The 14,792-nt window shown below is 37.8% G+C and overlaps 2 protein-coding genes and 1 non-coding gene across 3 annotated transcripts; 2 read left to right on the top strand and 1 right to left on the bottom strand.

Moving 5' to 3' along the window:
- The first annotated feature begins 108 nt into the window (after nt 1-108).
- On the top strand, nt 109-180 carry TRNAM-CAU (transfer RNA methionine (anticodon CAU)). Its single transcript has one exon. It is a non-coding gene; the product is annotated as a tRNA-Met (tRNA).
- Nucleotides 181-531: 351 nt separating this feature from the next.
- On the bottom strand, nt 532-2,233 carry LOC132186316 (glucan endo-1,3-beta-glucosidase 1). Its single transcript, XM_059600224.1, has 3 exons — nt 2,022-2,233; nt 853-1,911; nt 532-759 (listed from the first exon to the last, which is right to left on the bottom strand). The coding sequence occupies exons 1-3, from the start codon at nt 2,098-2,100 to the stop codon at nt 728-730; spliced, it is 1,170 nt and encodes a 389-aa protein (XP_059456207.1). The 5' UTR covers nt 2,101-2,233; the 3' UTR covers nt 532-727.
- Nucleotides 2,234-8,792: 6,559 nt separating this feature from the next.
- LOC132186315 (formin-like protein 6) lies at nt 8,793-13,588 on the top strand. The gene is made up of 4 exons (XM_059600223.1): nt 8,793-10,502; nt 10,607-10,806; nt 11,806-12,047; nt 12,163-13,588. Exons 1-4 carry the CDS (start codon nt 9,094-9,096, stop codon nt 12,952-12,954), a joined length of 2,643 nt encoding a protein of 880 aa, XP_059456206.1. The 5' UTR covers nt 8,793-9,093; the 3' UTR covers nt 12,955-13,588.
- Nucleotides 13,589-14,792: the final 1,204 nt, after the last annotated feature.

Raw genomic sequence — 14,792 nt, 5'->3', positions numbered from 1 at the left:
TAACCCGCAGAAGGATCTGCAACCCAAAACAATTATAACTTTCCTTTTCGATGTCTCGACAGTCAAACAAAGGGCTAAAGAAGAACTAAAGCGATCAAGTATCACCAAATCAGAGTGGCGCAGCGGAAGCGTGGTGGGCCCATAACCCACAGGTCCCAGGATCGAAACCTGGCTCTGATAAAATAGAGTTGCTTCCGGCCCCAACATTTTTTTTTCTCTCACCTTTTTGTTTCCTGTGCTCAGATTCTGAAGAGGAGAAAATTACTTTTTGACATGGCTTCGACCCTGTTGCTATTCCTTGAATCAAATAATGACAATGAGGAGAAACCTAAAAACTGTTCCTTTTACCAGAAAATTCATAGGAAACCTTCAAACAAGTTTCAACTACATGCACAGTTTGAGACACAACGAGAAAATTTTAGGCCTAGAGTTGATAATTCACAACCGGAGCTCAACATCCAGAGTCATTGGCAAAAAATAGGTAGACATGAAAGGAATATAGTCAAAGGAGAAAAAGCAACAAATCTTGAATAGAGCATAAGCAGTATAAATATTTCTAGGATAGAAGTCAAAAGAGGCTTTCTTTTTGTGCATAGACCCAATCTAAACTATACTTATCACTAGGATAAAGGGAACAAAACAACAAAGTCACCTTGGAACCATAATTCCCATGTTAACGGTAACAAAACAACCCTAACAATCTCCCTTGAGGCTTCCATTACTGCATCTAGTTGAGAACAAACCGACAGTGAAGAAAACCTGCAACAACCACCCTGTATCAGTTAAGATTCAAAAAACCCAACCAATATTTGAAAATTCTTAAAGGAAAATATTTAGAGAATGATTAATTACTTGGGTCAGCGTTGATTAGCATGGCAGTCTCTCCAAAGCTACAAGTTCCTCCGCTCCTCTTGTGCTTCTGCCAGTAACTATTGAAGGCGTAAGAAGCATGTGCAACAATAGTATCAGGATTGTAACAGTTGCCATGTGGCTGAATCTCGTCACAAGCAGCACCACCTGCACCACAGGCATAGTCCATTGCCTCTTGCAGTGTCTCTGCAGGAACACTAGGCTTAGCCACACACCAAAGCTTCTGGATCACTCCTGTTTCTGGTGCCGGAGCGCTGGGAGAAGATGGATTACAGGGAGGCAACGTGAAACCGAAAGGTGGATTCGCTGGATCCATAACTGGAGGCATCTCTGGAGCAAAAGGGATTGTCAATGATGGCGGAGAAGCTATTTGGGAAAGTGGGGGGTGCGGATTTTTGGCAATATTGGCAGGGACAGAGTAGGCAACGAACGAGAGCTTCCTGCTCATGGATTTTTCCTCTTTTGGACTGAAGGCCAACACATTAATATTTTTTAGCTCAAAAAATCCAAGCTTTACGATTGACTCTGAGTGAGAAGACACTAAGCCAACACTTTCATCTGACAATGGAGAGAAATTTGGAGGTGGGTTCACTGAGTAAGTTGAGTTGGTATTCTGCAGAAACTCTAGCAGAGGTTTAATGACTTTCTCAGCCAAATCATCTCTGTAAAAAGCAGAGTATGGGTGCAAGCAGTTGGAAGAGAAAGCAGCAGAGACTTTGATTTCTTTCTCCAAACCCCACCTTGTCAGAGAGTGATAAATGTTCTTGAGAGATGGGAGGACCAATTCCAACTTGTGCTCTTGGCCTCTGTTGCAAAGCACAGTGTTACCCGCAACAATGGTGGTGATTTTGGCGGCCGGGTAGTGAGATAAAACATGGGTCCTGAGCCACGTTTCAGCCATTAAAACACTGCTTGAGACCTCATTGAGGTTTTCAGCACCCACAGAAACTGCTATTGGAAGAGCAGAGTGAGAGGATGCTTGGAAGACCTCCGGGTTTGCCTCATAAAGGTTTAAAAGTTGAACAGATTCTTGACCTGCACCTGCAAAGAAGACGAAGGAAAGCAACGAAGGTGAATAAGAAGCCCCAAAAGAAGAACATGAAAATGAAGCATTTTTGGAAGTGAGGAGGAGAGATTGAGGTTTTGGTTACCAGTAAGAGCATGGGAACAGAGAAAGAAGAGGTGAAGGAGCAAGATTTGTGTCTTCATCATTTGTGTTGCAAACATCATCGCCGGGCAGAAGAGAAGTGGAATGCACTGCCCAACACCCACAATCCTCCCTCTCCCTCCTCTTCACACTGTTTATATCCAGGGTCTCAGAGTGCAGAGGAAGCCACTGATACTTGTGACAATTTTTTTTTTCCTGCAATTCAATTTCCTACAGTTCAAGGCAGTTCTCTTTTGCTGGTTGTACCTTTGTTAAGAAAAAAACATACTTCCCTTTACTTTACATGAAATATAAAAAGTAAAAAAAAATCCCTTTTCCTATCTTTTTTTTTTTCTTCTTCTAATATTCCCTTTCCTATCTTATTTGTACATGCAAGTACTTATTTACGATGGTAATCTATTTAATGTGATATTAAAAATTATTATTAAATTTTAAATGAATGATTATTAGATTTTGAATTTAAAGGTAAATTTCACTAACACGTCAAGAATTGTGCACCTAAAAACAAGCACTTGAAAGTGCATGTAGTGTTTTTCCTTTTATAATGTCTTCTCAACATTTTAAGAATAAAGGTCTATTAGCATTTCAGTAGAATTGGAGTGCTTCATTTACCTTTAGATTAAAAAACAAAAAATGAATATTAATAGTTGATGAAACATGTCAACTCCATCGTAAGAGAATGGTAAGTAATATTTATCATATATTTCAATTATTATAGCATCATTTTCTTGCATATCTAATTTAAAAAATTCAGAAAAAAACAAAATTAGTTGTTTCAAATTTTTATTTTACCATTTTGATCATAAAAGGAGAATATTACAACCTTAACATAGATGATTGAAGGACATTGTAAACTTAAATAGAGAAGGAGGTAAATAATTATTTTTGAAAAAAGTAGTGCATCCATTGCATAGAAATGAACGTTGGGCTTAATTACACGGGGGCCTAAATTCCCCAGATTTTACAACGGGCATCGTACTTTTTGTTGGGGTATATATCGTTGGGACGCGTGGAAAAATTACAAAAGGTGGTGTGGGAAGTGTGAGCCGTGACAAACAAAACAGACAGGCAAAGTCCAAAACCCCTGTTTCTCTGGAATCGTCCTCGTCTCCTGTGGAATCGGGCTTTGTCTTGAACAGTTGAACCGGACTGGACAATCACGAGACGCCACATGAAAATCCTACGGCGCGTCGTTTCAACACATAAGCAGTACGCTTCCACATAAGCAGTACGCCACATGCAGAGCCGTTGAGGTCGTTGGGACCCACCGGCACTGATCGTACGACGGAGAGAGAGAGAGACACAGAGACTTACTTGATTAGCAAGTAAGCATGTGAACGTGGCGGTCAATACATAATCTTTGAATTTACTGGATTTCTCACGATCAGAGATTCACCCATCTGTAATAGCTGTAACCATGATGGAAGTTAATTGTACACCATAAATCACCCCCAATGTGCCTCATGATGCCCTCTCTTCCCCATTTTCCTCTCAAATGCTTCGGTTCTAATTTCATGAATATTTGAGCAGTAGATAATTCAGATTTCAGAGGCTGTCAGCGAATGTGAGACAATTTTAATGAGAATGAACAAGTTTTGGATGTTTGGATTGTTGGTAATTTATATAATAAATTGTTAGAGATTTGAATATGTTGTGTGGCTCATTTTATAATGTTGGGGATAAGTAGGTTTCGTGTAAGTGTAAAAGTTGATAGAGAATTACGTTAAAAATATGTATAAAGTGTGAGTGATTAATATAACATTGTTGAGTTCAAATCCATCCACTTAGACTTTTACATTATATGATGTTTCAACCTACTATATTATATACACAAACAAAGATTTATGGAGTACGAGCATGAACGAGGGTTCCATTTGAGGGGGGAGGAAAGCTTAAGTTTGTGGGTTATAGCGTGTCTTATCATATTATATTATGGGCTCACTAAAAGGATTCTACAAGCTTTCAAAGACTACGTTTGCCATTGACTTTAAAAAATAAAGTGAATTGCAATATATAAAGCGTTTACTTTTTGCATTGGCAAACCGAGCCCAATTTCTTTTCTTTTATTAAAACTCAAACGATCTAATGCCATAGGATCCCATTCCTAGCAATTTTCAGAGAATATATTATGCAGTTGTAACAATAATTGTTAGCCAGGCCTTGAATGCTGCCGTTTCCGCTTAAAGGGTGACACGTTACTTGACAAGGGCATTTTGTCTCACCAACGTCACTTCTGTGTGGAAGAAAATAATTGTAGCATAGAAATATCACCACCCTTTGGACTTTCTTGTGTTTTATATCTTTTTATGTGATGTGAAGTGCGTTTCATTTTCATGAAAGTATGGTCCCATAATATAGCTGTGGTGTTGTCTACCATTGACTCACACCCCTTCTATTGAATATGCTTTTCAACAATTTTACATAATGAACGCCATAATTAAGTTTCATGTAAGCATGTGAAGAAATAATTGATTGGTGACAAATAATATTAAGATAATTTATGGTTGGGTCAATGAAAATTGAGGCCTAAGGTAAGAATTTAAAATGAGTCCTTTTTACGTTTAAATTTTTTAATATAATAAATTTTTAAAATAAGCCGTGATTCAACAGCAGAGAATTTTTTAAGGTGGCGTCTCCTTTCAAAAATTAAGCCAAGAAGCGAAAGAAGGAGTGAAGGACATTCATGTATGCATATGTGCTTTTTTATTTTTTTATTTTTATATATTCTTGCAGGGTATAGAGTTTATTGGTGCCTCTAAAGCCACAGCTTGAAAATGAGGAAAAGGACATACGAAAAGGGCATGCATGCTTGCCTTCTCAATTGGGGAATGCCTTTCAAAGAAAAAAAGGGTTTCGTGTTGTCTACTCCAAATGCCTTTACTTCAATTTACACCTCCCACTGCTTATCCTCTGCCCGTTTATTGGTTAATTTTGTCCCTTCACTCTCCAAATATAGTGATTTTTTTTTAATATAATATAGTTTATTTAATTAAGCTAATTTAATATAATTAAATAACATAACACTCTTTGTAATCCCACCCTCGTGAATGCTGATGGAGCATTCCCTTCATAATCTTCAATAAGATATGTTTTTGTCCCGTAGTTTGATTACCTTGATCAATCCCGGAAAAGTGCATGCGTTTTCAAGCATAAAACAAGAATGACTTGAATGGTTGCTCTAATCATGTACGTAATGTCACGTTATTTAAAAATTATTTTATCAATTATAAGCGGACGTGTTAGTTTGTAAATAAAGTAAAACAAAAATTGTATTTTGATGTTGGAATCTATGTGTCCATATTTCTTTACACACAAACAATGCGTAAATAGTTGAACTTTCGATGAGTGATAAAGGGTGATGTGGACGGCGGTATATGTGTTTTTCTTCGTCCTTCCGTTTTGTTTTTTCTTCTTCTTTTGCTCGCAATGCTGCCTTTATTCTAGACTGGTTCGATGGCACGGCTCTAAAGCAACGGTAGATGCTTGACGTGTTGCCTGAGATTAGAGATTGTATAGCAAATTAACATGGCGTGAGGAACAGCGACTTGATGAGTTGACTGTTGTTTCCCCTTTTGAGATAGAAGGTAATTGGATAGGGATGATGGTTACAGCCAGAATAAAACATCATTAATCATGATTACTTACCCCCCCCAAAAAGGTATAAATTATGATTGAAATATCCAACTTCTTCCCTTAAGAGAATTATGGGGCAGTATTGGGGGGAAAATTGAAGTTTTAACTCCTAAAATTGGCCCTTACATTGTTCATATTCCCATCCATGACCCCCAAAAAATAAAGAAGTCAAATTTTTTCATTAAAATGAGTGCATTTTCGTGGCCTTTTTTTATTTTTATTTTTTTAAAAAAAAAAATTGACATGTTCACGTTAAATTAAACTAGTGACTTTTACTTCATGAATCATAATCTTCAACCAATTGATCTATCATTAAAATCATTAGTCTTTTTATTATTGGTGATATTAATCTCCCTTTTTTTCTTTTTTCTTTTTTTCTCCTTAAAACTTCTTTGTATTGTTTGCTCAGAAAAAAAGAAAAAAAAAAAGGGGTCTGAATTTTAAGAAACTCATCAAACAAGCGAATTGACAAAGGAAACTTTTTATTTTTTAAAGCAAAAAAAGTAAAACTATAAATAAATAACTTTAAATACAAAAGGCTCAAAATTATTTTTACCTTTACATTATATGAAAATATTTTTTTCAATAAAAAAGCAAAATATTATTAAACGAACCTCTATTTTATCGCAATTGCTTCTTAGATGAGATAGACAATGTCTCCGATTAGGAACTCAATCGATTGGGGACCATGTCTCATAAAGTAGAAGTCACTAGTTCGAATCTCCTCTCATCCCTTCTTGTATAGATATGTCTAAAAAAAAAAAAAAAAAAGAAAGGAAATAGACAATAGGCCCGCAATTAACAAGAAAGTTGACCCCCACAAGTAATCTATTTTTATTTTATTTTAACAACCACAAGAATATAATTGAGTGTTGCTTACTTTGGCAATGTTCTATAATGACAACAACAATTATATTATAGAATCGGGCATTTTTTATATAGCTTGAGGGCTTCACCAACTTATAAAAAATAATAATAATAATTAAAAAAAAAAAAAAAAAAAAGGCTTCACCATAGCCACGTAAGATATAAAAAATACGAAAAGTAATTGAAAACTCAATCAACAGGAATTTACAAGGTCAGCAATACGTGCCAAAAGGCCCAAGACCGACAGTCTTGAAAACTTGTCGGTCAATGGGACCAAATAGATACTTGAATGGACATTAAATATTTGCTCTATACAGGCAATCTAATCTAGTGGGTTCCCCTTCGTTTTACCTTAATCTATTTGGTTAACCCAATTTTGGACGGAAAATTTACGTTTTAGGGGTGTAGCCGAGCCTTTTGGCCAGATTGTTTTTGGCAAATTTTGCATGCTCCTAATTACAAGCAATTTCGTCTCAATTTAGTTTGAAAAATATTTGGGTTACTATAATTTTATAACAAACTAAAGTGACAGTTTGTAATTGATGAAATAACGAGAGCAGTGACAGATAGTTAGCCACTAAGTAATTAAATTGATAAGTTAAATTTTTTACTTAAATCATTTTACAAATTATGTATTGTTACCTCAAGTTATAAAAATATTATATTAAAAGTTATTGTCCCTAATAACACTCATTTCACTTGCAAATTAAAAAATTAGTTTGTAGTTAAATTCTTTGTATTTAAGGCCCAAATTGCAAGTTTTGATAGTTTGTTAAAGCTTGCTTTCAATTTCTTCACCTAACTCAATAAATTTATATTTTGTCGATATTGTTCTCACATTTGTTATTTTAATCTGAAGATTAGTCATGGATTAGCAGATTTTGTTTAAAGTCTAGTTTATAATATGTCATCTTTAACTCTTGTAATCTCATAGCTTATTATAGCTGATTCAAAGCTTTTGTTCTATATTATTAGAACTTTATGCTTATCTTATCAATAAATGAAACTGATATGTATTTTCCCTAAAAAAAAATAGAAAAAAAAAGGGAAGGTTGTTGAGGAAGAGAAAAAAGAAAACAATTATTAAATGTCTTTTCGCATTATAGATACTATTCGCTTTCACACATTGCCAAAACAAATATTGTCAAATTTTAATTTTTTTTTCCCAATATTTCTATTTGATGACATATAAAAAATATTTTGCAAAAGATAGTTGTATGATATATATTTAACATGAGATATTTGTAAAATAGAAATATAGTGTTTAGTATTGCGTATTTAATAATTAGCAAATTTTATAATCTAAATCACAAATACATGTTAACCCAACTGCTGAAAGCGTGAGAAAGTTAAAAGAGGATAATATTGTCTTTGCGTATGTGGTGCTGTCCAGCAAAAGTGAAAAGGAACAAAAGAAAAGTCGTAAAGCATATGCTATTGGGCGTGTGCATGTCCCCCTAAACAGTTAGACGGGGTCGGTGGATCAATCTAGCAAGAATAAAAGCAGAAAGCACAAAACGTTTACAGTGGCCATCGAACTTTTTCTCCGAAATTACATGTCTGACCTTGACCTCCCAAATCCCCAAACAAATTCATTTTTTTTCTTCCCTCATTTTTGCACGACGTGTTTAATTAAAATTAAAATTAGCTAATCTTTCAATCAAACTCACATCAATGCTATAACTTAAACTAATATAAGTGAATTATTATGTGTGCCCAATTGACAGTCCCAAGAATGATGACCGTCCATCAAAACAAGGAATTCGCCTTTGTTAATAAAAATAGTATTCTCTCCAATTCATTTGATTAGAAGATTATTCAGTTAATTATACTGTATGAATATTTTTGTTTTTTTATTTTTTGAGATGACAAAATACTTGTGTTATAACTAAATGAATATTTTTTACTACAAATGAACTGAAAATGATATTTAAATTAAAGAGGATCCTAATTCTAATTTAATGTGATTTGGAGAGTTTTTTTTTTTAAAAAAAAACAATGAGGATTTTAATATTTATCATATTGGAAGGATTGTTAATTTTCCTTAATTGATTATGATTTAAACAATATCACAGGAAGGGACACGTGGAGCTTGATGTATATATATAGTCAGATTGTGTAGAGGACTTCAACAATTGAATAAAAGTGATAACGGAGTATACAGACACGAAGGGGACACAGGATTTAACGGCACAATTGGGGAAAAATGGTGGAATATGTCCTTTCCTCTCGGTCGCAACGAAAGGGGTAATCCATTTAATATCGCCACTCCCATGGTCATCATCGTCCATTTACTTTTTCCCTATTTACGAAAAAATACAGTAAAATAAATCGAAAAGAGGAAAAAGAAGTGCGGCTATTGCCGTCGTCAGCTACTTGGGTATTCAGATCTCACATTACAGAAAAGAACCTTCCCCTTCTCTTTTTTTCTCTCCCAGACTGAGACGCACGCGCTCTCTCTCTCTCTCTATCTGACCGAACAGAATTGCAAAACAAAAACAAGAAATGAATTGGGTGAAAGAACAGAAAATTAGAGAGAGCCAGAGAAATTGACAATGAAAGCAGCTCACCAGCATCATTTGAGCGTCTTTTTGATTCTTCTATCATTTGCTGCTACCCAAAGAGTTGCAAGCGTTCTAAACTCTATCAGTGTTGGTGAAGCTGAAACTCACCGAAGAATTCTGCACCAGCCATTGTTTCCAGCAGGTTCGGCGCCACCACCTGGCACCGACTCAACTTCACCACCGCCGCCGCCTCCATCACCACCATCGCCATCGGACGTGAGCTCCGGGTACCCGTTCTTCGGCGAAGGAGGGTCGAGCTCCGATCAGATTCAACCACCACCATCAGCCTTACCTGCCAATGGCGTCACCGGGCCAATCCCGGTGGCCACGCAGCCCGGGAAGCCAACCAAAACCGTCGCGATCGCAATCTCCGTCGGAATCGTCACTCTCGGAATGCTCTCCGCGCTCGCATTCTTCCTTTACCGCCACCGCGCCAAACACCCCGACGAGTCTTCGAAGAAGCTTGTCAGAGGGAGCTCACGGGGGCATCCTGGCGACACGCGAGTCCCGCCTTCAAATTTTCTCTACATCGGGACCGTGGAGCCGGGTCCGATCAGCTCCGTCAGCGAGGCAAGCGGAGAGGATAACAGTAACAGTATCAGTATCAGGTCGCCTTATCACAAGCTCAATTCGGTTAAGAGATCGGATCGGTACCGCCCTAGTCCCGAGTTGCAGCCACTGCCGCCTTTAACCAAGCCTCCGAACGCGAATTCCCCGTCGCCGAGGTCCTCCGACGACGAGGAAAGCCACGACACGTCGTTTCACTCCCCCAACTGCTCGTCGCTCAGCTACGAAGAGAGTAGCTACTATACTCCCACGAGTTCGCGCACGGCTAATAATTACAGTAATGCCCCCGCTTCTGTTATTCCCCATTCCAAACGGACTTCCCCTAAATCACGGCTTTCATCCTCATCATCAACAAATCACGCCCCGCCTCCCCCGCCACCGCCTCCGCCGCCTCCTTTGATCCCAATACCAGCAATTCCATACTCTCACGGAAGGCCAAGGTTTTCGTCGCCACCACCGCCACCGCCGAACTTAGCACGTCTTCAGGCAACAATAAGCAATCCGGTTCCTCCGCCGCCGCCGCCACCCCCGCCCCCGCCTCTGCCGCCGCGGAAGGTAGAAAGTTCGGAAAGGAATGTTCGTCCAACGCCTTCTCCGCAAGTGTGGAGCAAGTCGCTGTCCTGGAATTCAAGCCCCAAGGCCATTTCTTCTCAGAATGTGATAACAATGCCGGCTCAAGAGGTTAGTCGAAGCGCGAACCCTTGCGTGAGGCTTGATTGGGACGATGACAAGGAAGGAGCAAAGCCCAAGCTGAAGCCACTGCACTGGGACAAAGTTCGGGCCACCTCAGACCGAGCTACAGTGTGGGACCAGCTCAAATCAAGCTCATTTCAGTAAGTAGTGTTAGTGTTAAATTGTCAATGCTCTATGCATTTGCTTGCTTTGATAAAACACACACCAATTTGCTGATCTTGGGGATGCTTCCTTTGCCTGGCAGATTGAATGAGGACATGATGGAGTCTCTTTTCGGGTGCAATCCCGTGAATTCTGTTCCGAGAGAGCAAACCAGAAAATCGGTTCTCCCTCCTGTTGAAAAGGAAAACAGGGTGTTGGACCCGAAGAAGTCACAGAACATAGCTATACTGTTAAGAGCACTGAATGTGACACGAGATGAGGTGTCTGAAGCTCTTTTAGATGGTATGTGATCTTATTTTGCTTAGATTTTGCTTAGACTATAACTTACAATATGGTGGAGTTGCTAACCATATGGTAGACACTTAACAAAAAAGTAGCACAAATTCTTTTAGGGCAGAAAGGATCAACAAAAGGAAGAATGGAAGATATCCAGAACAGAAATTAGAGTTCTAGAGCTTATAGATGAGAAGCCATGATAATTACAATTGTATGTGATAGTAAAAACAGTTTAGCAGTAACATGTGCCACTTACAGCATTTATGTTAGATTTCAAGTATTCATGACAAATCCTTGGTCAAAATGACTCATGAAATGAAGATTTTCAAAATGCAATTAAATTCCCTGACCAAAAGAATGATCAGTGTATTTCATTTTATAAATCGTTTTACTATATTTTGGCTAGTAAATACAAGATCATTAAACCAGGCATGCCCTAGATGGATTCTTCTTTATCCCTGTAGAGAAATCCTGACCACAATATTTTGTTTGCTTTCCCTTTTTTCTATGTCAATATGTTCTATCCCTTCGATTTACGCAAAATTCATTACACTCTTCTGCTCCAATCTAATATGAGAAACATTTCCTCCCCATATATTGTTACTAACTTAATATTTACTATTTCAACCAACCTGAAGCAACACTAGTTGCTCTCTGATCACAACTACCTCAATATTTACTATTTCAACCAACCTGAAGCAACACTAGTTGCTCTCTGATTACAACTACTTCAATATTTACTATTTCAACCAACCTGAAGCAACACTAGTTGCTCTCTGATTACAACTACCTCATTAACTACACATGGCCTAATGTTGCTCGAGAAATTCTATATCACAATATCATTACATTGCTAGTGTATGTGTCTTAAGGTATCAAAGGAAGAAATAAAAGCAGATTTCTTGAAAAGTTTACAATTGTCTTTGCCTTTGCATCCAACTTTCTATCTAGATACAGCATTTTCCATCTGCTGCATCACTTTGAATTATATGTTTGGCACAATAGGTAATCCGGAGGGCTTGGGTTCTGAGCTTTTGGAAACCTTGGTAAAGATGGCTCCAACTAAGGAGGAAGAGATAAAACTTCGAGACTACTGTGGTGACAGCTCAAAACTAGGGTCTGCAGAGCGATTTCTTAAGGCTGTACTTGATGTCCCCTTTGCATTTAAAAGAGTTGAAGCCATGCTATACAGGGCTAATTTTGATACGGAAGTCAAATACCTGAGAAAGTCTTTTCAAACCCTTGAGGTATTTGGGCTGAAAGTTAACAATTTAACAAGGTTTAATTCCATAATATTTTGATCTCTTAATTTCATGAACATTGACATATTGAAACTCACACCTTAGATTTCTTATTTGTCAGGCAGCGAGTGACGAATTAAAAAACAGTCGATTATTCCTCAAACTCCTTGAAGCTGTTCTCAGGACAGGAAACCGAATGAATGTTGGGACCAATCGTGGTGATGCTATAGCTTTTAAACTTGATACACTCTTAAAACTTGTAGACATAAAGGGAACGGATGGGAAGACCACATTGCTCCACTTTGTGGTTCAAGAGATTATTAGAGCTGAAGGTGCAGGTACTGATTCTACAAATGAGAATGTTCAAAATAAAGTGACCCCAAAAATGGAGGATTATTTCAAGAAGCAGGGATTGCAGGTTGTGGCTGGGTTAAGCAGAGACCTCAGCAATGTCAAAAACGCAGCAGGAATGGACTCAGATGTCTTAAGCAGCTATCTCTCCAAGCTTGAAATGGGACTTGACAAAGTTAGACTGGTTTTGCAATATGAGAAGCCAGATATGCAAGGGAAATTCTTCAACTCAATGAAGCTATTTCTGAAAGAGGCTGAAGAAGAAATTGTTAGAATCAAGGCAGATGAAAAAAGGGCTTTATACATTGTGAAAGAGGTCACTGAATATTTCCATGGAAATGCGGCAAAGGAGGAAGCTCATCCTTTCAGAGTCTTCATGATTGTAAGAGATTTTCTAGGCGTACTGGATCATGTGTGCAAGGAAGTGGGGAGACTGCAGGATAGAACGATGATGGGTTCCGCCAGATCCTTCCGGATATCTGCAACTGCTTCACTACCCGTTCTCAATAGGTATAATGTGACTCAAGATAGAAGTTCAGATGAGGAAAGCTTGTCTCCTTGAAATTATCTGAATGTGAAGTAATGAACTTCTTAGAAGGACAATCACATTAGTAGATATACTTCCACGGTTATAGACTCATTACTAGCACATCAGAGGAGAAGAAGGATGGAGATATGAAAGCACTTCAGAAGGTCCATCATTGGTGAGAAAATCCGAGTCCACCCATACATGTAACATTCAATTAACAGAGCAAGGCTTCCAAAAGAAGAACCAGGTTTTTTATGAGATCAAAGATGCATACACTCAAATGTTGGACATTATTCATAATTTTTTTTTTTTTTTTTTTTAAAAAAAATGTTGGACATTAACTACTTTTACTATGATAGAAAAACAAGCTGTGAGAAGGGTTCATCCGATTGGAAGAAAAGGGCAGCAAAAGACGCAGATATGGTATTTCCTTTAGAGAAGTGCACTGCCAGAAGAAGTAATTTCTAAATGAAAAAAAAGAAAAGAAAACAGACTTCTTTTTTCCTCAATCCAACACAGATGCCACAGTGGAGATAGGTTCTCTCTTTTTAGATCAGATTCCCACACATTTTCAAGAAATCAGAATGTTTTGATGTTACTTGTGATGCTTTTTGTCTGCATTTATTTGATAAATTCCTAATAATAAATAGCAGTTTTTCAGCATTTTTTTTTATGACTTCCATTTGACAGGCTCTTTGTCAGTGCCTGGCATTTAGATGCTATCTGCCGGAGTATGCTATTTTGAGTGTGTGTATATTCCTGGCTGGTGCGGTCCTTGTTTTAGCAACCGCCAAGGAGAAATATATAGAATAGCGAGATAAATAATATAGACCCAACTAGGTTTATCAATCAAAGGATTGAAGGTTTTGTGAGTAGAAGAAAAGAAGAAAAATATGGGTGGCTGGTTCAGCTTCAGCTTAATCAACCCTAGATTCATTTCTGATGGGTGCCCTAGTCACTACTATTTGAATGAAATGTGCACCAGCTATCGAACCGGTAAAAGGATAAACGAACCAAAAGAAGATGAAAGCTCCATTTCTAATACCTGCAATCTGCCTGAGTAGGAGTGGCGAGTGTTGCTTTCCCTGAGGGAGACCTTGTTCGTGCTTTGAGGCAACCGGCAAGCGTGAGATGTAAAGACAGGTGGATGTTCTTCTTCGTCTTTTACGCTAAACGCACATCTTTTCATGTAAACAACGACCTTTTGCGGCCAAGTTCTTGAGCAGGCGCTACACATGCCTTGTCACCGTGCGAACCAAGGCCATTAAGGACAAGGACTTTTTTGGATTGGGATCACCGTCGATTAGCTACCTAAATTGCTAATAATTGGATAGCACATTGTGAGAAAACTTGAGAGTTACTAGTTTAAATAAATTTTGAACTACTCAACCACCCACTTGAGCAAATAAAGGATCTCATTGCATTTTGAATCCTTGACCATGCCCCAAAGAAAATGTCAATTTAGCTACAAAAAAATCTTGTGAGTCACATATCAATAGTTGGAGCTCCTTTGACCTGGTCATAAGGCTCCCTTACTCCTTGCTGCATTAGTGTTGGGAGAGTTACTTACAAAGTTCTTTTAACTAGATTATATAGCACATCACTCATTTCAAAAGCTTAAAATAATGAGTTTGAACCCAATTGTGTGATATTAATGGGTTAACTACTTTATTAGTATCTCGGTGGCTCGGTTTACACTTTTTTATTTTTTGCCTCGTATGTTTTCAAAACAGTAAAATGTGATACCTGACCTATGAGAAAATACAAAATCGATCCTTTGTTAGTTTTTGTTAGTCTAAATTAACGGAATTTCACGTCATCGCCACGTGTTACTCCCAAAATATGCCACATGTCATAAAATTAAAAATAAT

This window comes from Corylus avellana, chromosome ca7 (assembly GCF_901000735.1).
Source record: "Corylus avellana chromosome ca7, CavTom2PMs-1.0".
Taxonomy (NCBI): domain Eukaryota; kingdom Viridiplantae; phylum Streptophyta; class Magnoliopsida; order Fagales; family Betulaceae; genus Corylus; species Corylus avellana.
This window is presented reverse-complemented; position numbering and strand designations above follow the sequence as displayed.